This window comes from Cyprinus carpio, chromosome A2 (assembly GCF_018340385.1).
Source record: "Cyprinus carpio isolate SPL01 chromosome A2, ASM1834038v1, whole genome shotgun sequence".
In the NCBI taxonomy this organism is placed as follows: Eukaryota; Metazoa; Chordata; class Actinopteri; order Cypriniformes; family Cyprinidae; genus Cyprinus; species Cyprinus carpio.
The window spans coordinates 19,022,015-19,045,693 of NC_056573.1; the positions used below are offsets into that span (position 1 = coordinate 19,022,015).

The 23,679-nt window shown below is 37.4% G+C and overlaps 4 protein-coding genes across 9 annotated transcripts; 2 read left to right on the top strand and 2 right to left on the bottom strand.

The window, feature by feature from the left end:
- The first annotated feature begins 3,116 nt into the window (after positions 1-3,116).
- Positions 3,117-7,213, top strand: LOC109103381 (apolipoprotein L6-like). 3 transcript variants are annotated; one of them, XM_042777178.1, is made up of 8 exons: positions 3,192-3,256; positions 3,371-3,377; positions 3,464-3,538; positions 4,903-4,977; positions 5,286-5,363; positions 5,448-5,487; positions 5,654-5,705; positions 5,779-7,213. In XM_042777178.1, the coding sequence occupies exons 1-8, from the start codon at positions 3,207-3,209 to the stop codon at positions 6,605-6,607; spliced, it is 1,206 nt and encodes a 401-aa protein (XP_042633112.1). In that variant the 5' UTR covers positions 3,192-3,206; the 3' UTR covers positions 6,608-7,213. The 3 variants fall into 3 exon arrangements, with proteins under 3 accessions (XP_042633115.1, XP_018972340.1, XP_042633112.1); XM_042777181.1 differs by lacking the exon at positions 3,371-3,377 and having other exon boundaries at positions 3,117-3,256; XM_019116795.2 differs by lacking the exon at positions 3,371-3,377 and having other exon boundaries at positions 3,129-3,256; positions 3,467-3,538.
- Positions 7,214-7,252: 39 nt separating this feature from the next.
- Positions 7,253-23,641, top strand: LOC122134506. Of its 3 annotated transcripts, XM_042777171.1 has the most exons (21): positions 7,275-7,374; positions 14,602-14,661; positions 15,325-15,378; positions 16,203-16,307; positions 16,389-16,448; positions 16,651-16,716; positions 16,836-16,907; positions 17,613-17,684; positions 17,826-17,894; positions 17,978-18,031; positions 18,171-18,245; positions 18,355-18,426; positions 18,548-18,616; positions 19,150-19,209; positions 19,431-19,493; positions 19,583-19,645; positions 19,822-19,896; positions 19,979-20,015; positions 20,291-20,342; positions 20,418-20,832; positions 20,968-23,641. In XM_042777171.1, the coding sequence occupies exons 4-21, from the start codon at positions 16,218-16,220 to the stop codon at positions 21,550-21,552; spliced, it is 2,049 nt and encodes a 682-aa protein (XP_042633105.1). In that variant the 5' UTR covers positions 7,275-7,374; positions 14,602-14,661; positions 15,325-15,378; positions 16,203-16,217; the 3' UTR covers positions 21,553-23,641. The 3 variants fall into 3 exon arrangements, with proteins under 3 accessions (XP_042633102.1, XP_042633106.1, XP_042633105.1); XM_042777168.1 differs by lacking the exon at positions 14,602-14,661 and having other exon boundaries at positions 7,253-7,374; XM_042777172.1 differs by lacking the exon at positions 14,602-14,661 and having other exon boundaries at positions 7,253-7,374; positions 17,826-17,873.
- On the bottom strand, positions 9,590-11,646 carry LOC109103405 (putative nuclease HARBI1). 2 transcript variants are annotated; one of them, XM_042777191.1, is made up of 5 exons: positions 11,401-11,646; positions 10,827-11,322; positions 10,642-10,757; positions 10,434-10,545; positions 9,590-10,341 (listed from the first exon to the last, which is right to left on the bottom strand). In XM_042777191.1, the coding sequence occupies exons 1-5, from the start codon at positions 11,443-11,445 to the stop codon at positions 9,971-9,973; spliced, it is 1,140 nt and encodes a 379-aa protein (XP_042633125.1). In that variant the 5' UTR covers positions 11,446-11,646; the 3' UTR covers positions 9,590-9,970. The 2 variants fall into 2 exon arrangements, with proteins under 2 accessions (XP_042633125.1, XP_042633126.1); XM_042777192.1 differs by having other exon boundaries at positions 10,827-11,381; positions 11,480-11,492.
- On the bottom strand, positions 11,842-13,868 carry LOC109103425. The gene is made up of 6 exons (XM_042768037.1): positions 13,551-13,868; positions 12,556-12,626; positions 12,292-12,468; positions 12,122-12,201; positions 11,972-12,057; positions 11,842-11,884 (listed from the first exon to the last, which is right to left on the bottom strand). Exons 1-6 carry the CDS (start codon positions 13,706-13,708, stop codon positions 11,842-11,844), a joined length of 615 nt encoding a protein of 204 aa, XP_042623971.1. The 5' UTR covers positions 13,709-13,868.
- Positions 23,642-23,679: the final 38 nt, after the last annotated feature.

Genomic DNA, 23,679 nt, shown 5'->3' on the forward strand with positions numbered 1-23,679 from the left:
TTGCCATTTACTCTCCTATTTATGTAAAATTGCTACCTGTTGTTGTTGTTGTTGTTGTTTTTTTTGTTTTTTTTAAATAGCGCATTTAATGTGTAGCCCATAAAGTCAATTACAATAATAGGACATTTGGGGCTGTTACCAAACAAATAAAAGAATTATCAACAAAATTCATTGCAATGCAGAGGAAACACAGAAGCTGTATCTGAATGGGCATTTAGATGTGTTTACACACTGTTTAATGTAAGACATGAATGCATTTAACCTGCAATTACAAATGCATAAATAATGTTTTGATATTTTTAATCCTCAAACGTTGAATACTGATATTTGAAATGATAAAAAAAAAAAAAAAAAAGGTACTTTAAAATGTGTAATTAAAACCGCCAGTAGGTGGCAGCAAATCACTGTTAATATGCGATTGAACTAAATGAGCATTCAGTCTAACTAATGTTTAAGCCCTCAACTACTCTTATAATCTATGAAGCTGTCCATACACGGTATGATAAATTAATCTCTTATTTTTCATTGTACGTACAATGTACACTTTGTTGTTTATAGTGAGGAAATATACGAGTTTCAGTCTGAACAAAAATCTGGGGTTTCAGCGATGACTAATCTGACGCCTTTGATTGGCTAATGCATTCCTAAACTCAACAGAATCGTATGTGATTGGTTATAATGAGCAACGCTGTAAAAATGCCTAAAAACAAAATATGTAACATAAGCAGATCTAAATTTAATACAGCAATCAAAACTTAATTTTAAGTATTAAAGTTTTATTGAAAAACCAGGCGTCCCTTAATGTCATTTAATGTCATAAAAAAAAAAAAAAGATCAGTGCATCCCTAAATTTATGAATGTTTGAAATGAAGAAATTAAGATTTAAATGTAAGTATTGTAGCTGCCTTTGGACGATAAAGTTCTCTAATTTAAATAGCTAGCTGAGTTAATGTCAGTTTATTTATTTTTTTGAGCAACTGTAATTTGTTTTATGCCATAAAGCTATGCAGTTTCTGTGTGAATGATCGGTGGTGGAATTGGCTGCGATGCAAGGGGTACCAGCTAAAATCTTGCCTAGGGCACAAAATTGGTTAGGGCCGGCCCTGGCTAAAACGCTGGAGTTTTGTTTAGTGTGAGCACTCGCTGCTGAATTCTGCACTCTTGCAAATTCTCTCCTCATAAACAACAAAGCGCAAATATACGTGCAATGTAAGTATAAGAGATTTATTCATCATACAGTGTGGATAGCTTCAATAATTATAACAGGATAAAAAAAAAATGTTAGTGAAGATGTTATTTGATAATGTTAACGTTTGCTCTTTTTCTCTAGCTGTTGTTTGAATAACTAAGTAAATTTAAGCATTATGATAAGTAACGTACCATGTTTCTGTTAAATTGTTATCATGTTAAATACAATTTTGTTAATATTACAAATATTTTATGACAAGATATCCATATGCTACTTGACTAAACAGATATAATGTGTAGTTAATAGATTACACTAACATTAGGTTGCTTTTAGCCATACTCTCGAGTTGGGTCACGTTGGCTATAAGTAAATAATTATAAAGTAAATAATTTCTTAAAAATTAGCATGATAATATTGTGTATCTGTGATCTCACAGGCTGACGATAGGACAATATGACTATGAAGCATATCACCCAACACTACTCTCTCTCTCTCTCTCTCTCTCTCTCTCTCACACACACACACACATGTCTTCTAATCCTACTGTATGTGTACAGTATGTACATTGAGCACTGCTGTTCAGTCGGCTCGTTTGAGGCCAAATTTCTTTTTTATTTTTGATACATTTGTATTTTTGAAATAGGTCTATATTAAACAATTTATATTATTTTGATGAATGTGTCAGTCTTTTATCCGATTTACCAATTGTTATAATTTTTATTAAAGCTGGTCAAATATGAACAATAGGTAAAATTGAACTGCTAGCAAAAACTTGTGAGAATTGGGTGGGGCTATGGGGCCTCTGCTGCAAATATTTGAGTGGCTCCACCCCTAACAGGTGTAATCTCACTTCAGACTTTTCATAAAAGGCTGGGTTCTCAAGTTTTATGAAAAGTTTGGAGTATACTGTATATGTACTGTACACACTATAACCCTGACCAGCAGTCTCTGAGTGAAGAAAGCCTGACTAGCACCACCTGACTGCCATCCATGGATTTACAGGCACAACAGTTTAAAGTACACAATTTTCTTTCATTTCATAGAAAGTCCACAGGTTTATTTTCCCTCTCGCCCTGCTCCATTGTTTTTTCTTCAGGGAAGTGTGCGGTGTGCTGTAGGCCCCCGTGATTTGTCTTGACTCTAGCAGATTGTTGACAAACTTGCCTGAGGCAGGCAGCATAACTAACTATCTTACAAACAGCCTAATTAAATTTACACTAATTACACAAACACTTAATTTCTCAAATTGCTTGCTGTCCCCTCTATATCTGTCCTCAATATCCATGATTTATATAGATATTTCAGAATTAATCTTGAATAAGCTTATTAAACTTATTAGAATAAGCGGTTTAGTGCATACATGTGTCTCTAATATGTATAATCTCACAATAAACTGGCTTTATATAGAATAATTTCTGAACAATGTAACACTGAGGATGGAGTTATGGCCGCTGAAAATTCAGCTATGCCATGACAGGAATAAATTACATTTTAAATGGTAAAAAAGTTTCACAGTATTACTGTTTTTACTCTATTTTTGTCCAATAAATGCAGCCTTGGTGAACATAATAGACTTGTACAATGGCAGAAGTTGCTGAACTGTGGTCTGTTTTGCCCTGCAGCATATTGTTGATTCATGAAGGTCATTTTTCAACAAAAAGCCTTTTCTTCCTCTGTCTCAGGATGACCTCTCAGTTTAAAGCAAATCTTAAACATGTGATGATGTTCGGTCTGTAGGGCTGGGCGATATATCTAAAGATATGATCATGCGCAATATCGCGTTCATTATCGAAGGCGATTCATCTGCGATAATGAACGCGATATTGCGTAGCTTGTCAGTGATCTACGGCTCTGTATATTAAATGCCACTCCATTAGAAAGCAGGTGATGGTGATTTAGCGGTAATCAGGGAACCGGCTTTACTGACTAGATGTGCATGATCATATCGTTAGATATAAAGCCCAGTGTTTAATATTCCTGTTTTTTCCTCTTGATCCTTCTCTAGGACATTCTCATAATGAATACAGAGCTTTCTAAAACTGAAGACAACTGTGGCGAACAGTCTAAGTAGGCTAAGTCTTACCTTGTCTACCTTTTCCATGTCTATACTGTCTCTCTCTCTGGCTTTCACTTAACTGACACTTTTTCATGTATTGTGTGTTTTGTGTGTTAGTTAAACGTTACTGAATATTTCACATATTTGATCTTTTTTTATATATAATTTCACTAGTTCTGATAAAACATGTTGTAATAGGAAGGCATCTGCTTTCCCAGCAGGGCATGGAAAAAACACAGCAGTCCTTGGAACCCTGTGAGAAACCTGATGATAAACAGTCAAAATCAGTGCAGGTGGGCATACTTTTTCTTTTTACCGATGCAACTTTATTTATTTATTTTTTTTGTAAATGATTTGCCGGCTAAATACACATATTAAAGCTCCGATTTATTACACACATCTTTGGGTGGCTCTTAGGATGGCCTTTAATCCAGTGACTCTCAAAAGACAAGGGCATTTTAGTCAAATGTTTGTCAAAAATGCACTTTTCTTTTTTTATAACAGGTTACAGGTTCTGGTTTAGATAAAGATGAGCAGGTTGAGAGCCAACCAACATATAAAAATAAGCAATTTCATTTCTAAACTGGTTTGTAATACTAAAAAAAATTAACATCTACTACCTAAAAAACAAAAAAATAAAAATAGTATTTATAATAAAAAAACTCAATGGTGTGCAAAGATTATATATATATATATATATATATATATATATATATATATATATATATATATATATATATATATATATATATATATATATATATATATATATAATATATATATTAAACTTTGAGCTTCATTGAAATATAATATTTATAATATTTTATCATGAAGATTATAGACTCAGATTATATACTCAGACGTCACCCCTAAACTTTGAGCTTCATTGAAAACATGTTGTAACAAACTGGTTAAGTTGCTGCTGTTCATCTAGGAATCTTGTGCAAGTCTAGCTTGGTATGGAAGCTGATATTTGGACATGCCGTTGGGCTTTTTCAGCAATACTTTTTGGTTTTTAATTGGCCTATCCTAAATAGCAGTAACCAAAGATAAAAGATGAAGGTTTTTTTTTTTTTTTTTAAGTCAATACAGATTATAGGCTAGATAATCACAATTGCAAAGTTATTTCTAAATCATAGGCTAAAGCTGTGTTCACTCTAGCAGTGCTGGCTGCCTAGTAATGTCGTTGTTGACAGCGAATCAGTTTTCTTGACATTAAATATAAACATATTGGAGGCAAAAGACTAAATATAATATAATGTAACATAATATAAATTGAATCCATACATAAAAACAAGTGAATGAGAAACACATCATGCTTTTATCCATTGCGTATGTTTATTTATGGTAACACAAACAGCATCTTTTCGTCACTGCCCGAGCTGAGAAGAGAAAGATCACTTGAGGTCTACCATATTCTTTCCTATTGGCTGTTGCTCCCGAAAGTCGCTCTTCATTTGCATAAAATTGAAGGATTCTAAACTTTGTCGAGTCGCTGGACATGCCCCATGCGGTCGTCAACAGTCGCTGTCGCTCGTGTCCTAGAAAAATGGCACCTCTCCATTGAAATGAATGGGATCGTGTCGCTTTGTTGTTGCGTATCGCTTGTATTGTGAACAGGGCTTTAGGGTTATGTGCATTCTGCTCCACGTTACAGGCCGCTAGCAATGAGATCCTGGAAAAGATGCCTGCCACAGTGGTTGAAGCACCTGGAGAAGAGGAAAATCCAAAAGTAAGCGTCCATCTTGCCATTTGGAGTAAATACTGGTGGCCTTACCATTGCATGTTTCCGGAGAATTCTATGCTTTTTTTTTTTTTTTTTTTTTTTTTTTTTATAACTCTGGGGGAAAAAAATTCATCTTGCAACAGCAAATACTGATTTTTGCAACATGTGATGCAAACACAACCACACAAACACACTACCTTCCTATTTGACTCACAACTTCTGCAATTTCTGTTGGTTTCTGCATTGGAATTTTCCCTTCAAGTTCCCTTTAACACAATCTACGTTCTGGTTTGTTTGTTTCTTTTTTCCATAAGACTAAAGGCCACAAGAAGTCCCTCATGGAATGGCTGGATGAGTTCCGTTTAAGTGAAACTCAGAGAGAGGATGAGGAGGTTTGTTCGATAAATATAGATCCTTGTCTTTGTTTAGCAAAAAAATTAAAAACATTTTTTAGTTATCCTAAATGCATGTCACAGGTTCTTGATGGCATCATGGATTGGTGGAACACTGTGGAACGTGAGTTTGTCCTGCCATGTTAGTCCACTTTCAGAAACACCCCCCCCCCCCCCCACTTATTAGTTTAATCTAGTTAACAGCAATTTTTAAAAAGATTCTGATAGATGGTCCTTCATGATCAAATTCTTAGCTATTTTCCTCCCATTTTGTTTTTTTCCTGATTCAGAATGGGAAGACATGCCCAAAAGTGACAACATGACAGAGAAAGAGGAAGCCAAGTAAGTCCCAATTCATTCTGTGTGCATGTGACATGACAAAGTGATTTTGACTGACCAATTGTCTTTTGCTCAGGGCTTTTGCTGTAACAGCTGAAAAGGTGCAAAAGGGCATACGTGTGTTTAACAAACTTTTTTCCGAACGGGCGGAAGGACTGTGGCAGCACGTGATCGACCTGCATGCCATTGCTGATGGCCTGGACCGCTTCAACAAGAAAACCAAGATTGCCAAGATCACTGGTAAATCCACCAGTGCTGTGGGAGGTGTTACTACCATAACTGGCCTCATCTTAGCACCTTTCACAATGGGAACCTCTCTGATCGTCACTGCGGTTGGCCTGGGTGTTGCCATGGCAGGTGGTCTTACCTCTGCATCCGCTGGGATATCCAGTACCGTCAACAACTCTTTGGATCGCAAAAAGGTAGAGCGCATTGTGGAAGACTACCAGGCGAAGATGGCTGACCTTAACAAATGCATGAAGTTCATCAAGCAAGGCATTACAAACCTACGCAAGTTCAACCTGAATAAGATGAAGAATGCATGCAATCGAGACTTCCCTTGTTTTGACAATATCTATAAGGACGGCGCTATGGCAGGCAAAGCTATTCTAACCAATGCCAGTGAGATGTGTGTGCTGCAGATAGCCAATGCGGTGCGAACCACTGTGGCGCGTGCGGTGCAGATCGCTAGTATATCCACAGGTGTTCTGATGGGGCTTTTTGTTGGGATGGACATCTATTTTGTGGCCAAGGACTCCCATGTACTGAAAAATGGTGCAAAGTCAGAATTTGCTGCCAAGATTAGAAAAGTAGCAGATCAGCTACATGAGGGCTTGATGGAATTTAACGTAATCCGAGATGAGTTGAGGTTGACCACCACTCTGAAAGAAGACAAGCCATCTTGATAAACCTCTGTAAACACTCTTTTTGTTTATTACACTTCAAAGTTTATTACTTTCACACTACATAATATAAAATTGTATGGTTATAGAACTACACTGGCTTTCCTTATTAGACATAAGAGGGAATTTGGGATCTTGTTTTTGACTTTATTTCCACTGCTTATTTCGGGTATAATTGCTGCTTTTGTAATGTTAAAGAATACACATTTGTTTAATATACACAGTAAACCTATTATGTAAACACAAACCTTTTATTTTGGATGCGATTAATCATTTGACAGCCCGGTAATTTTTTTTTTTTTTTTTTTAAATAAGGTATGCTAGTTATTTTATTATTTATTACATTTAATTACTTGCAAATTTGCCATTGCCAAATATTTATCATTCACTAAAGTCTGTCTGTCCACATTAAAGCCAACATTTTTGATGGTTGACCGATAGAATGTATTTTCGTACAGTAAATATTGTAATGACTCGTGATTATTTCATTTTGTATTTAAAATTAATTATGAGGGTTTTCTAAAAGGTTTTCAAGGCAGTTTTAAAGTTACCTTTATGTAACAAAAAAGCTAACATTTGTTATAATAAAACTCAATATCTGTGCTAAAAGTGTCTGAAGAATCAGTGTATTATGTCATTTGTTTAGTGGAAGTGGCTCACTATCGTCATACTGACACCCTGCTAAACAGCCCCGCTGTTCTTCACTCAACACAGGTTTACCGGGTGGAGCTTGACAAAGTTTTGACAGTCCGTTTCTCTGGGAACCTAAGGTAGGCAAAACAGTACGGAGAAATATCGTCACGATTGTCAATTCTGGATGTTTATTAAATCTATTCAGTCAAGTTTCGGTATAGACGAGTCTTTTGTGTTTGGCTCGGCCGCTCTGTGTCATCCTAGTTCAGACGCTTTCTCTGAGACTAGAAAAATCCACAGGAACAACAGAATGAGCGATCAGTTTCAAAAAGAATTCAACATTGAAAATAGAAGGATAAGAATTGACCAAACCAAAGTGCATCGTAACGAATAGAAGCGTCGGGAGCGCGAGGCGTTGACGCGTATGATACTGTTTGCGGTTGTTTGTCTCAGTGATGTCTGTGCCTGGCGCTCTTTGGGATTGTTTTAGAGTGCACTCCTGCCTGTGCTGTGTTGCCAACACAATGCTTAATAAAAATATTTTTTCATCATTTTGTTTTCTGTTAGGCTAGCTACATTGGTAGAAATGAAAAGGCGCAATATGATTCCAAAAGGAACACTGAAGCAGCAGTTCAGACCTCCCCTAAATGAGATAAGTGGTTAAATGACGAGATGAGGATCCCAGGTAGGAAACTGACTCCTCTCTCCTATCCAATCTTGAGTTACCAGAAGCTCCAGAACTGATCCACAAAACGGGTCCGTATCAGAGTCGACTGGCACTTGCAACGGATCCGGAGCAGGTCCGGTCCAGACTCAGACCCTATCCGTATCCGCTTGGGACCCATTCAAGTAGGCTAGAAGCTCATCCATGGGTCGACACCTTATTCAAAATGGGCAATCTGGCTAAAACTAGCTATAGAAATATCTAACATAGAGCTGACAAACATTAAATAGACTAGATTGCTCTATAAAAGCTTCGTATTCTGTAGGCTGTAGTCTCCCTTTATTAATAGGCCTATTAATAAACCATAAAATCATTCAAAACTTAAAAATCTAAACTTTCCTTGGCCAATAACAATGAAACACTCTATAGAAAGTAGGTAATTGCAGACTAAATATACTGAATAGGTTTTAAAGGAAAATAAAATGCAACCATAAATTGTACTACCAAAAACATTGTTTAATTTATTGAAAAACTTAAACTCTAAAAAGGACAATAGTATTGATTTAAGTTCAATCTTTAAGAATGAAATGGTTCAATTCAACTTTAAGGAATTCTACAGCAGACAAAAGTTTCACTTATCACTTTTGTGTCAGCTTGATGTTGATTTGCAGTTTAATATCTGTGAAAATGTTGCATAAATTTTGAAACAAAGTCGATTCGGCAATAAATCCGCTCTGGAGAAAACAGTGATGTCATAATCCAGCTCAATTCAGTTCAAGTTTTGTCATCATGCAATAGTGTCAGATCAGCCAAATCAATAATATTATTGAATATTCAGTGTATTTTAGACTTCAACTAAGCAAGCGAGAGGTGACAGTGGAACCCAGACCCCTCCAGGTGACTGAAACAAACAAAAACAAAAAAACTTTGGGAGAAACCAGGGGCCTGTTGCACAAAAGTAGGATAAGGGATTAAGCCAGGATATCTTGGTGATCCTGGCTCAATTGATCCCTAATCCGGTTGCACCAAAGCTGGATAGGGGGCAGGAGGATATGTTATGGTATAAATTACCATGGAGATTTATTCTGTGGAGCTAGCCTGCTCCAGACCAGGCTAAATTCCAGGATCTATTTAATCTCATCCCTAATGTCAGTCAGCAGTCGCCACAAATGGAAACCAATAGTTATTTCACTGCTCACTATACATTGTTATCACATATAACTAGACCCACTGTCATTATTTAAACATTTGTGATCATTAATTTCAATCATTTTGGATAAATAATGATTTTTAGATGATGTTGCTATCATTAGATAATTTACAGTTTCCCATAGACTATAAGGCTATATATAAAATGATAGAATATTAGGGCCACAGAGGGAAAAAAAGACAAGTCATAATATTGTAACCAGTTGTTTTAAAGGAGGACAGTTGTTAAAAATGACAGATGTGGGGCATTTCGTGAAATTGTACTTCAGTATGGTTTCATAAACTGAGACATGCTGATGTGCCAGAATATGAAGTATCACATTGTCATAACTATCAAAACTGTAAAAAGAATGTTGCTTTTCTGCAGAAAGAACCAGCCTCATAAATTTATGACTTTATCCTTTTTTCCTCAGTGGGGGCCCTAGTACTCTGTCATATAAACAAATACACATTCCATATGAATATAAAAACACAATGTGTAACATTATGTTCCTTTATTGAATAAGGACAAAAAGCAGGTAAACTATCAGCTCCTTTCGAAACTGAAGTCACAGTGACTCTACAAGATGGAAAGCACAGAATCAAAGCATATTATACAAAATGATACATACACATTCAAAAGGTCTGTATATAACACACCCTGAATGTCTGCACACTAAAATAAATGCAGGACAAATCGATACACATCAACTGAACAGACAAATGAATGGATGCAGTAGCCTCCCTGCAGCCTTGTATTACACACAGTATACCGCACAAACATCATAAGAGGCCAAATTCGTAAAAAAAAACCAACCCAAAAAAACCCTATTTCCTCTGCCACAGCAGGACATTTTTTACCTAAATTGAAAGCACACATACTAACTAAAATAATTCAACACATATTGGTCCCTCAGCAGCCGACCACTGTCGTCATCAGGGAAGATTGCCGGATTGTCCCAGTCCATGGCTGGTGGCACTCTGGGGGCCCTCTCCTTCCTCAGGCAGGCCACATTGTGGAGGACAGCACAAGCCACAGTAATATCACATGCCCTAACAGGGTTGACCCTTAATTTGTGAAGGCAGTGAAAGCGTGCCTTCAGGAGGCCAAAGGTCATTTCAACTCTGGCCCTGGTCCTGGCATGGGCATGGTTGTAGGCCTGCTGTGCTTCCTGGGGGTCTGTGAAAGGTGTCAGGAGAAAAGGCTGGCAGCCATACCCCCTGTCTCCCAGCAACACACCAGAGAATTCACCTGTCAACACAAAAATCTCATCATTACTACCTCATAAACACAGTGATATTGACACAGCCATGATGGTTATAAATAGGGGTTGTGTGGCTTACCTTGTGATAGGCACTGATAGATTTCAGAGGCCCGAAAGATTCTGGAGTCATGGACTGAGCCAGGCCATTTTGCCACAACATTGCTGATCACACAGTCAGCATTGCAGACCATCTGAAATTACAAGATGAGGAATATTACACCAATCAATGCACATCATTGGCAATGCAGAGTGTTCGTCAATGGACAATATCAAAAAGTTATGTTCACCTGAACATTAATGCTGTGAAAGGATTTCCTATTCACAAAATCGGCCTCATGGGCACCTGAGGGGGCTTTTATCCTTATGTGTGTGCAGTCCACTGCACCAATGACATTGGGGAAACCTGTCACACAAAGTAATGAGTATCCTACTATGTGTTAACAGTTGTCCTGTAATTTGTAGATCCTCTTACCTGCAATCCTATAGAACTCCTCTTTCATGTCACAGAGCCTTCTGTGGCCAGGGAAGGAGATGAAGACATCTGCTAATGCTTTGATAGCCAGACACACACTCCTTATTGTGCGGCAAATTGTGGCCTTGTTCAGCTGTTCTGCATCCCCCACTGAGTACAGGAATGCTCCACTAGCAAAAAAGCGCAAGGCCACACAAACCATTTGCTCCACACTCAGTGCATGGCTCCGTGCAGTGCGGTGCTTAATCCTGGGACCCAGTAGTCTGCATAGATACCGGATGCCATCTGCAGAAAACCTGTATCTTTCATATAGATGGTCATCAGGGAAGGCCAGTGGGTCCAACCGGTCCCTGAAGACCCTTTCTCGCCTGAAGGCTCTCCTCAGCACAAGTGCTTCTTCATCCACCACATCTCGCAAGAATGGGCATGCCATTGTCAGAGCAGAAAGGAACACACAATTTTGGGCCTTCATATAGGCTAGTGGCCACACCTGGTGCTGGGGGAGTGGGAAAAAGAGGCCGGTGCCTTATAACGATGACTTGGTTGTACTGATTGCTGTGAAAATAAAAAATACCTTAGAAAGATGCCTCCGTCCTGTGTGCTCACAATAAGAGCTCATATGTCATGGCTCACTTGACTTTACGAGAATATACCTAATTTTTATTTTTTGAGCTGTGTCATCTTCTTGGAGCTGGGGGAGGAAAGAAAAATAATGATTAATACATTTGTGTTACAGTTAGCATACAGTGTACATTGAAGGCATATCTCACCTCCCTCTCAAGTTTTTTTATTTCAAGGTCCAGTTTCCTAATTGTCCTCTTTTTTTTTATTTCGGACTCCAGTGCAAGATTTTCTATCTCTTTTCTTCTTGTACTGAATGTCTATGTCTGCCAGTTCTATTTGGCACCGGAGGTGGTTGCCATACAACTTTCTGATAGCTTGTGAGCTCTGTGAACACAATACAATTAGCGCAGCTGGAATTTGGCAGGATGTGGTGTCCTTTTATTAATACGCACTATGTTGCCAGGCTGGTTTTCCCACTGTATAGCATCTGGGTCCTGTAAAAGAAATTACATTTTTTGATTTTGATGAGGACTCCTCACCATTGTAGAGTAAATAGTACTTTCACAGTCTTAACATGATACCTCATGCCTTCTGGAATCCACAGAGATGGTCTCCTCCTCATCATCGTCTCCATCATGTGCTGTTGCTGCTGCACTGGGGCTTCACCCTATCACATTTAATCGGATTCATATTGAAGCTAGTAGACAAGACATGCCAGGCCTACAGTATGCCTTTAATGGAGTACTCACTGGATCAGCATCGTCTGGTGCTTGTGCTGGTGGCTCTAACAGGAACACAGTGCTGCCAGACACTGCAAGGCAATAGGTAAACCAAAGTCAGACAGTCCAAATTGATTCAATATGAATGTGGTTGTATTCCATGTAGAGATGGAAGGACATACCTTGAATGAAGCGGGTGGCATCTTGGGAGGAACCTATGCTCGTCTCTTTCCCCCCAGGGATCCCCTCTAAGACGGGCCTGCCTTTATTTAGCTCCAAGGCCATGTCCTCTGCTGGGGTAAGGTCAGCCTTTGGTGACCCACCACCCGTGCCTTGTCTGTGGGTATTCTTTTTCACTGCTAAAACAGTACAGACAATGTGTGAGCAGGCACCTTCTGGGTACAATATATGCTTGTGCTTTGTTAAATATTAGTCAGGGACCATACCATTCTGCAGAATGTTCTTGTATTTGATTTTGACCTGCTGCCATGTCCGTTTTGGCCCGTTCATGTTTAATCTACATCACACGCACACACACACACACATTCTTTATCACAAGAACATTTAATGGAGTCACACTGACAAAAATGACTTGGTATTTTTGTATTGTTTTCAGTAAAAAAATAAAAAAAAAAAAAAAAAAAAAAACTAAAGATGTATTTTCTTGATTTTCTAAATGACCTAGCAAAATAAGTATAGGTTTAGACCAAAAATATAAACTTCAAGTAAATGTGTGCTTAAAACAAGCAAAAAATTTAAATATCTGTCAATATAATAAGAAAAATTCTCTTGAAATAAGTTTACTTTTTCCATAAACACTTACTTTTAGAAAAGTTCTCTTGTTTCACTGGCTGAGTTTTTTGCTTATTTTCCTAGGTTATTTTGCTCTAGAAAATATTTAAGATTTTTTTTAGATATTTTTTTTTGACTGAAAACAAGACAAAAATACTAAGTAAGAAAGACATTTTTGCAGTGCAGTGAGCAACCGACCTTGGGTCCTTTGAAAGGCGCTATATAAATTAAAGTGATCATTATTATAGCTCATCTATGTATTCAAGAAAATTTTATTTATATAGCACTTTTCACAATTGTTTCATTCTGTCAAAGCTGCTTTACATTAATAAAAGCAGGGGAAACACAAAAAAAAAAACCGGTGGACAGCATAATAAGCAGAGTACAACGGCTAAGATTAAACCGTACTGAGCGTAGTAACGTAAAATAATAATGTAAGGCTTTAATAATAATAATATATCATAGCTTTATACAGTGTGATGGAGTTACGTTACACAATTTCACTCATATATGCAGTGCATTTCAATAAAAAAATTTAACCGTTTCATAATTACACTACAACTGCGTTTTTGGAGATGTGAATTAAAAATTTGATTTGTAATTGTGATGTTTCAGCGGAGCGGTGAGTGTGTAATTGTGCACTACTTACGCATTCAGGCGGTCTGCAATACTTTGCCACGCTTTTTCTCTTTGCTTTATCACTGTGGCGGTGTTGCCTTTCTTCTTAATTATATCTTTTACCTCCTCGTATGCCTCCATGAGGATTTGTGGTTCCGACGGGGAAAAGTACGCGGCTCTAGTTGCCATGGTAAATCAGTTAATCTGTGATCTGTGGCGGGGTCTATTTGAGTGAGCCGTGAGCGCGCACCTATCCAGGATTGGTTTCACCTGGCTTAATGAATCCGTGTCTGCTCATCCTGGCTTGGTCTTTGTGCAACCAATTAAGCCTGGACGCACATGTTTTGGCTTTATTCAGCTCAGCTGTGTTATTTATCTCAGACAACATAAATAGTCTTTTAAATAATTAAGTCCAGATGTAGTCAGCTCAGCTCTCCTCTCTGGCTAAATGAACAAAGATGGTGTGTTTATTATTTCAGGCTGCGTAACTAGTCATTGAGAATATTTTGTCCAGCTCCTCCTGCTTGAACATCAGGATACGTCACAACGGCATTTGGTGGGAGGAGAAATGTAGTCTGTCCAGCAGGGCTGCCGTTTGTCCAGTAGTGGACAACTGGCTTAAAAGTGACTGTAAGCATGATAAAACTGCATTGTGGTCCTAGCAGCTCCTGGCCTGACACGTTCATTGCTGGTCCTATGGGTCTGTGCAGAAGACTTGTCAGTTTCTTGTGGTCTTTGTTGAGAATCAGTGCCAATGGCTGTCAAGTTGTGATGTTTAATTGTTGTGGTCTTCGCTGACATTCAGGACTGTGTTGTGGTCGTCTCAGGGTGCAGGTACACCATATGGTCTGGATACGCACCAGATTTGTCTGACAATGGACATGTTTAGACCTGGTCACTTCATGCGTTTTATCTGATCAGATAGCTATCTGATTTCTTAAAACAGTTCCATTTACACTTGGCCACATTTATGTGTCTCCGCAAAATGGATATAAATCCGATCTTCAGTTCCCATGCTATGCAAATTTAACAGGGTTCACATCAATGAAATCAACAGATATGTGCTGCATTTTATTCATCAGCTAATTACAAGATCAAAGACAGCAACAAGAGTGAGAGCGGAAGCAACACTGGAAAGATAAGTTAGTCTTACTACTTTTAATGAAGATGATTGTGTGTTGAGCATCTGCGACTTAATCTGCAATTAAATGAATGGAAAGGGCAGATAAATCAAGCACAAAAGAACACTTTTATTTAGCATTTGTTATGTATAATTTAATAAGCATTTATTATGGAAATGATTATGGAAAATATTTATTTGAATTTTAATTAGATACCTTAAAGGAAGTCAAGAAGTATTTAATGAACCACTGAAACATGTCTGGAGCTGATTGTCTATTTCTTCATAACCTGTGAAAGAAGTTGGTTGTGATAATTAATTTTAATCTCTGTGGGCCTGGTCTGACGGAATAATGTCCATGTACATGAATTGCGAAAGAGTCCACCCCAGAGAATGACCAGCTAGGGAATGACATAAGAAAATCAAAGCATGAGGAAACTCTTTTTATAGGTTTATATGTAAATGTAAGATATTGACTGTATGAAAAAAAAAAAATCTATAGCACAATAGAATGATTCTAAATAGGATGAGACTATTGTAAATATTAGCTAATTAGATTAGCTTTTCAGAAAATACAAAAAGATATGTGCTTTCAAGGTAATTTTAAAGCATGACATCTAAAAAAATAAACTGCATTAACTGATTCGCAAGTAGGATTGATATAATGGTGAATATTCTTCCATAGGTGTGAAAGTTGACAGAGTGACAGTAAGTCAGAGGAAAACAGCAGATCATTCAGGTGAGCAATATTATACGTCATTGTGTGACACTTAAAGGGATACTCCACCCCAAAATGAACATTTTGTCATTAATCACTTACCCCCATGTCGTTCCAAACCCATAAAAGCTCAGTTCGTCTTCGGAACACAATTTAAGATATTTTGGATGAAAACCTGAAGGCTTGAGACTGTCCCATAGACTGCCAAGTAAATAGCAGTGTCAAGGTCCATAAAAGGTATGAAAGTCATCGTTAGAATACTCCATCTTCCATCAGATGTACAATCTGGGTTATATGAAGCGACGGGAAGAAAACCAAAATAACGACTTTATTTAATAATTCCTTTGTCAGCAGTCTCCTCTGTGTCTCTCCATATCACGGCGCATCCGCGTGGCGCGGATGACACAGAAGAGCATACGTAGCATACGGTGATAATGAGAAAAAGAGAAGACTGCTGACAAAGGAATTATTGAATAAAGTCGTTTATTTTTGTTTTCTTTTCTTACAAAAAGTGTTTCCGTCGCTTCATATAACCCAGATTGCACATCTGATGGCAGATGAAGTATTCTGACGATGACATACCTTTTATGGACCTTGACACTGCTATTTACTTGGCAGTCTTTGGGACAGTCTCAAGCCTCCAGGTTTTCATCCAAATTATCTTAAATTGTGTTCCGAAGACGAACTGAGCTTTTACAGGTTTGGAACGACATGGGGGTAACAAAATTTTCATTTTGGGGTGGAGTATCCCTTTAAATACACAAATACTTTTTAGCAACCACATATATGAATAACCTCCCAATTTGTGTTTTGCTGTGTTTTTTGTTCCTTTGCTTGTGCTACAGGAAAAAGCAGATTCAATGTACAGGAGTTCAGACGTAGATGTGCACTCATCTGAGGCAAGACAGTACATGTCTAAGGGTTTAGGAACAGGAAGCTTTCACACTAAGGTAATTAGTTTGATGTAACCAGACTCTCTCGTAATATCTGGGCTTTTAATTGCAATGGTTAGTTGACTATTTTTACTCTAGGACGAGAACTGTGAACTCATGGGCAATAATGACGGTCTGTTAGAGAACAGCAAAATTAAGGTCAGTTAATATGTTTTCTCTTAATGCACTTGAGAGTTGATGTTATGGTTTGATTTCTCAGAATACTGTTCTGAATCTGCATTGACTCTGCTTTACAATAGACAGACTGCAAGAAAGAATCTAATTTAGTTACATGTAGAAAGTATACAGTAAATATAGCAATGGCATGTTGTTTCAAAGGATAATCAACATCTTTTCCCAGAACAAGGTAACTGAGAGTGAGCTGTCGGCTCTCGATGATCAAACATCAGGCAACAATAACCCGAAGGTCTGTCATCTAATGATATGCTTGACTTTTATTATATGGTGTATATTTATATCCGATTCATAGTTTTCACTTTTAATGATGAAAATGTTTGTAGGATGTAAATTTTCTTCATTTATCAGGGGAAAGCTGCTGTTTTCAGCCGGTTGTTTAAAAGAATTCCTAAAAAGTGGACGAGTCACCCTGTGCAAGAGGTAGGTAACATCTGGTGTTGCTTTAGACATTAAAATAACCAATTTAAGCCTATATGCTTTTTGATGACAAACAACGGAAGCTATTTTATGTGTTACATATAATAGAAATTCATAGCATATAATAAATTCATAGCATAATTTAAGTTGAAATAACACTGACCATGAGCTCTGAGGTATCAGAATGTTGTTAATATCCATTTTCATCGATTTTGTGGTTTACATATATGCTTTGCACATAAAAATGTGCTCCATACATTATACCATACAATTTGTGTCAGGCCATGAGACAGTACTATCTGTTACAACTAGGGAAGGCAAGTGACTTCTTCAGTGAAATTACCTACACATCAGCCAAAGCTTTGTTGTAACTACAGTAAACCTGTAATCACATCAGTGTGAATCACAAAGTTTGTAATGACACAATAGGTTTGGATTAAAAAAATAAATATTTAGTGTTCTAAGGACACTGCAACAGCTCAGATGATCCACCCTGTGTCCACAAAAAACATACAGGGAGTAAACTGTATAAAATTTATTGCTGTAGTTGTGGTTTTATTTTATTTTATTACTGTTCAGTCAGTCAAATGAATGCTTTTATGTTACACATTACACAGAATAATGCTACCTACAGTTTTGAAGCTTGTCTTTGGTTTAGCTTCTGAATACTGTATGTCTGAGGTTACCTTCCTCTCTCTTTCTTAACAGGAAAAGCTGTCATTACAACATGGAGATCTCTCAGCCCACAATCACAACCAAGCACAAAACAACACCACCAAGGTGTTACAAAAGTGTAGTCTTGTTCATGCATTCATTAAATCTTAAATTAATGTCTTAAAGTTTGCATTTTGCAATACTGTGCAAATTACGATATAATTTGAATAGCGTTGTATAATATGCTGGTCTTCTGTCTCTTTACAGGAAGAACCAGCATTGAAGAGTGATGATTTTCCAGGCAGTGACAGTCTTGTAAGCTATAATGCCACTGAGGTTCAGTAAGATCAATCGCAATGGCCATAATGAATTCAAAGTCACACAAAATGTAATTCTAACTCTCAGATTCATTTCTTTAGGAGGGAAATTCCCTGTGTAAGTTTCTCAAAACATCTGAGGATACTTATGAGGAGGTATATTGCTACAACAACAACTACAAAAAATAACATAGACTGTCTGTTCAATTTATCGGTAGTATTTGTACATTTTTTGCATTGCTATCATTGCCTTCCTTTTGATAATGCACAGTAGTTACAATCTTTCTTCTTGTAGGACAGCCCACCATTACACATCAAACTGCTGGCCAGTAATGACAATCTCTTCTATATCTCTAACAACAACTTAAAGGTGCTTATCATGACCCTTTATTTATATTATATACAGTAGAATATATTTATATTGTTGTAATTGCTTAGTCAGCTGCTTTTCACAGTTACTGTCTCTTTTTTTTTTACAGGATAACTCAGGAAAGCTAAGTGGCACTTTCCGCAGTTCCCCAAAACCAGCGTTACGTTTTCCTGCTGAAACGGTGAAGCAGCTTCCTCTTCTTATTGCTGTATATACAGTAGATTGTTGACAGTGTTCACAGTCAGCATGTACTTTTATACCATTTTTAATAAAATAAAAATGATAGTTTACTCCATATGTAGGATCCGCTAAGTGAGCATAGTGAATTTACAGACTGGGATTATACGTTCTTGGACACTGGCATTGAAAAGGTACTTTTAAGGGATTTTAAAGGGTTACCCCATCCCAAAATTAAAATTTTGTCATTAATCACTTACCCCCATGTCGTTCCAAACCCGTAAAAGCTTCGTTCGTCTTCAGAACACAATTTATGATATTTTGGATGAAAACAGGGAGGCTTGAGACTGTTATTTACTTGGCAGTCTATGGGACAGTGTCAAGGTACAGGAAAGTATGAAAAGCATCGTCAGAATACTCCATCTGCCATCAGTGATAGAAACCGTAATGTTATGAACCGACGAGAATACTTTTTTTACACGAAAAAAGAACAAAAAACACTGTTATTTATTTGGGAGTCTATGGGACCGTCTCAAGTCTCCCTGTTTTCATCCCAAATATCTTAAATTGTGTTCCGAAGACAAACAAAGCTTTTACAGGTTTGGAACGACATGGGGTAAGTGAATAATGACAAAATTTTCATTTTGTGATGGAGTATCCCTTTAAGTTGCCTGCAAAGTAGTTGATGTTGTGAAATAAATGCTGAACTGTTTCCTCTGTTTGATAGAAATCTATTGCAGTGCCCAGAAAATGTCATGATGAGAAACTCTCTAACAGTAATAACAAGGTAAGCCTTTCTCTCACTTTTTGTGCAGATGAGCACTTGTTTTCTCTTCTGAGGCCCAAAAAGCAGTATACATAGGCAGGAAAATTGCAAGAAAATAAAAGATCGTAATTCCACTTGCCACAAACAATAGTGGAATTGGGCTTTTTGTTTCCACTTGAAATTATTTACAGTGTCAGTTCACGTTTTCTGCATAAACTCTTTTGGTGTTTACATCCTTTCAGGTTGTGTCATTTAGAGTGAAGAGAACTCTACCTAGAATGTCAGCGTTTTCATCCAGTATGCAGGTAGTGTTAACACTTTTATTTTCAATATCACTTGATATTTAATTATCATACTCTAAAATCTATTATCATACTCTAAAATCTTTATATAGGGTTCAGATCAAGAAGATATGATTGAGAAGCCATTGGAAATGCAGCAACCGGGGACAAATGAGGTGAGTTAGTGTTGCAATGAGTATGTGAATGAGTGTACAGTATGGGCATTGGAGTTTATTGCTCTGGCCACATCTGCAGTCCTTTACATTTTATTGTACTCATTCTCTGGTGTACCATTTTCACATTATGCCATCACATGATGTTTGGGTAATTTCTTATTCTCTGAATGTTATAGGACTGTACTTTTGAAATCCTGCCAGTGGAGATGGCTGCCTATCCAACAGATTTAAATTCTTTAGCGACAGATGCGGTATATTATTATTTTATAATGTAATAATGTTAAATTGGGTTAATTATGGAATCTATTTTAACCTTTTGCTCTCTTTTCACAGGATGATGACCTGATGGAATGGTGGGAAACTGCTGAGGGTGAGTTGGGTCAAATTACTTGATTACCTATATGGACATGCAAAACTACATGTTTACAAAAATGACTAGAAGACCAGCCTGGTAATCTTTCTTAAAGAACTCCTTGTATAATTAGGCTTATATATAAGAAAAAAGTAGATGAACCTCTCTAATCTTAGTTCACTAAAATTTGTCAGCTGAACGATTGGTCAATCTTTGTTCCTCATCCCTGTTACTATCCCTGTCTAGTTTAGATCACAGTTAGAAAATACATATGATTTACTGACTTCTGACAGGTTGGAGTGAATGGAACAAAACAGCAAATTTTCAGGAGGAAGACGAGAAGCTGTGAGTAAATGTGGATTTTTTTAATCGTCTAATGGCCTAAAGTGACTACTGAGCTTTTTTTAAATATTTTGCCAGGGCTGTCGAGGCTGCTGCAGACCGTGTGTTCATGGCAGCCCGTCTCTTCGTCAGCCTGTTCAACCAACGTGGAGCTTCTCTGCAACGTCGCATTTTAGAGTTGCTTGCTCTGGCGGACACTGCTGACAGCTTCCATAAGAAGACAGTGAGTGCAGCTGTGGGAGGGGGCGTAGCTAGTGTGGCGGGGGGCATAGCCACCATTACTGGCCTCATCCTGGCACCCTTCACCTTTGGCGCTTCCACTATCGTCACTGCAGTGGGCATCAGTGTGGCAACAGCTGGAAGCATCACCTCAGCCACAGCTAATATCACGGATGCTGTTCAGTCCAAGATGGATCGCAAGAAGGTGGAGAAGTTGATCGAAGGCTACCAGAATGAGATCAATGACATCAGAGATTGTCTGGAGTTCATGCAAGTATGTTTATCATTCCATCTGTCTGTATGCTAGTCTATCAGTCTGTCTGTCTGTTGACCTATCAAACTGTCTGCTTGTCTATCTGTCTTTCTGTCTATCTGCGTCTCACTTCTGATTTTTCTTTTGTGTATGTAGGAAGGAATGAACACCCTGCAGGAATGGGATTTTAAGGGGTACTCTGAGAGTGTGGTCAACACAAGTCTTAGCCGTAACATAAAGCATGTAATGAAGGAAGGTGGACGAGCAGGTAAAGCCCTTATGATAAACACTGATAGGCTTATCAACACTGTGAAAGTTCTAGGTGTTGCAGGAGGTGCTGCCAAAGCCGCCAAGGCCATCAGTATCACCACGGGGGTCATGTCCACTCTCTTCCTCGCCCTGGATGTCTTCTTTCTTGCCAAAAACTCCAATGAACTTCACAAAGGTGCCAAGACCAAATTTGCCTCCAAGATCCGGGAAGTCTGCGAAGAGCTTCAACATGGCCTACTGGAACTAAACAAAGTAAAGACTCAGCTTCAAAAGACCATGGATGGAATTGAAGTGGAAGAATATGAGGAAGAGGAGGAGGATGAAGACCAATGTGAGTCAGATCCTGTTAAACTGGCTCTACTTGAGCAAGAAATCAATCAGTTGGAGGATAAACTTGACCAGAAAACTGTGCCACAGCTGATGAACCAAAGCAAGAGAGGAGATTCTGAGGAGACCCCAAAAAAGAAATAAAATGAGGAGTCAAAGAGACAAGTCAATGATAAAGGCTCTAAATTCAAAGATTTGAAAGAAAAAAAGTAGAGTGGGAAAAAAAAATGAAGAGGAATAATTGCATTTTATTTGAAAAGACTTGGGAGTGATTTAGAATATAGAAAAAGGAAGACTTTACACAGATGTTAAGGGGCTGATTATAAGAAGAGTTGAACACTTCTGGGTTAAAGAGACCGAAAGAAAATAATTTAAATGCAAGCAAGGGGGATAAGAAGCCTGTAAACTTGTTATTCAGGAAAATCAAAGTGACAGATAGTAAGAAGTAAGATAGAGCACACAGAAAGACGACTAGATTTGCATTTCTTCAAATAGATTGGAATGGATGGAAGTAGGTTTTAATTCTATATAAATCAAATGCTGCATCAGAAACATTTTGTCACACATCTTATATTTTCTGTATGCTACACACGAGGATCAACCTTACAGATTAAGGGCTGAGCCAGAAACCTGTTGCCCACGACCTATAGTCTATAATTAAGATTTTCACAATTGGCTAGTGTGGTTTACAACAGAAAAAAATCTGCTTGTTTCAGTTCCTGCAGCATTATATCCAGGAAACATTATTTTGTTGGTACAAAGGCATCTGGATTTTTTTTCTTTTTGAGTGTGGAAACTTTAAATGAGCAGTTACTGGAGCTAGTTCATGTGTTCCAGCATATGAATCTGTGGGGTATGTGCAGGTGACACAAGTTTGAATTCTGATCCTATTTCATCCTCTCTGCCCACTAAATAAAAATGACCAAAAAAAAGTAGGTTTTATGCTGGGCTTCATGCATCAAAGATGTAATATATTTTTGTTATTTTCTTTTATTTATTTTATTATTTATTTTTATTGTATATTGTACATTTTTTTATAAGAAGCATTTCTTTTATATATATACATAACATTTTCTTATTTCTGTTAGTCAATAATAGATAGTTTGTTTGATTTAACATTTATTCCCAGAATGCTTTGTGTAATTTGTTTCTAGATTTATGCAATGCATAAAGGTTTTTTTTTTTTAATGCAAAATGAGTTTTTGTATTTATTTTGTAAATTTCTGTCAAGTCATTAAGTTGAGATATTTCCTGAAGTTTATTCAGCGTACTCCTAAATCGAGATTTACATCTATCTACCATCGACAATATCGTCTCCTCCGTCCATTCACTGCATCCAAAAAAAGCATTTAACTTTTTTTTTTTTTTTTTTTGCTCACCTTTAAGTTTAAGGGCCTCTGATAAAATCCACCTGCGGCAGAGCCATAAGTCACAGCTAGAGTTGTGATTGAGGAATGCTTCTGCAACCTCAAATGACAAATGGGACACCTTACACAGTCTCATGAACTTTTAACAAGTATGAGCTTTGCACTTCACATCAACTGTGGCATTTGTACTGACTGGGCCTCATGTTTCTATGCTTGTGTGTACATTTAGGACTAAGGCTGAAAGAAAGGGAGAGGGTGCCCTCTGCTGTTGAAGAATATGTTTATATATTTTTGGTATTTAGAGTTTATAGCTATTAAGGTGTTCATAGTTTTTTTTAGTTTTTTTTTAATTATTATATTATGAAGGCATCAGCTCTTCTCACAAGATTTTATGATGACATTTGGGAACTAAGCATTTGCACTGTCCTACACATCAGAACCAAACATGAGTAAACTTGCATTCATTAAATGACCAAATGAAGCAACTCTTGAATGTGCTTCATTACAGGGGACAGCAACGAACTAGATATAAAGCTATAAAAAATAACTTTTTTTACCCTTCACTTTGTGCTTAATGCTTCTCCTGCATTAATGTTCTGCTTAAACACGCTATTTTAGGTTGCAACCTTCAAGCAATATTTACTTGCAATATGCATTTCCAATATTCATTAAATATGTTTGATGGAAAAAAATCTAACAAATGTTATATAATGCTCTTTACTTTATATAACCATCGATTCACTGCCCCTATGACATACAATTCAGCTCAGGCTTACAGTTCTTGTTATTGAATCATATATTTTAGACTGAGTCACACAGAGAAAAAAGAAACAAGTGTGGGTTAGAGCACTCAAGTAGACATAAGCACACGCACAGGAAAATAAACACAGGGCAATAAAGGACA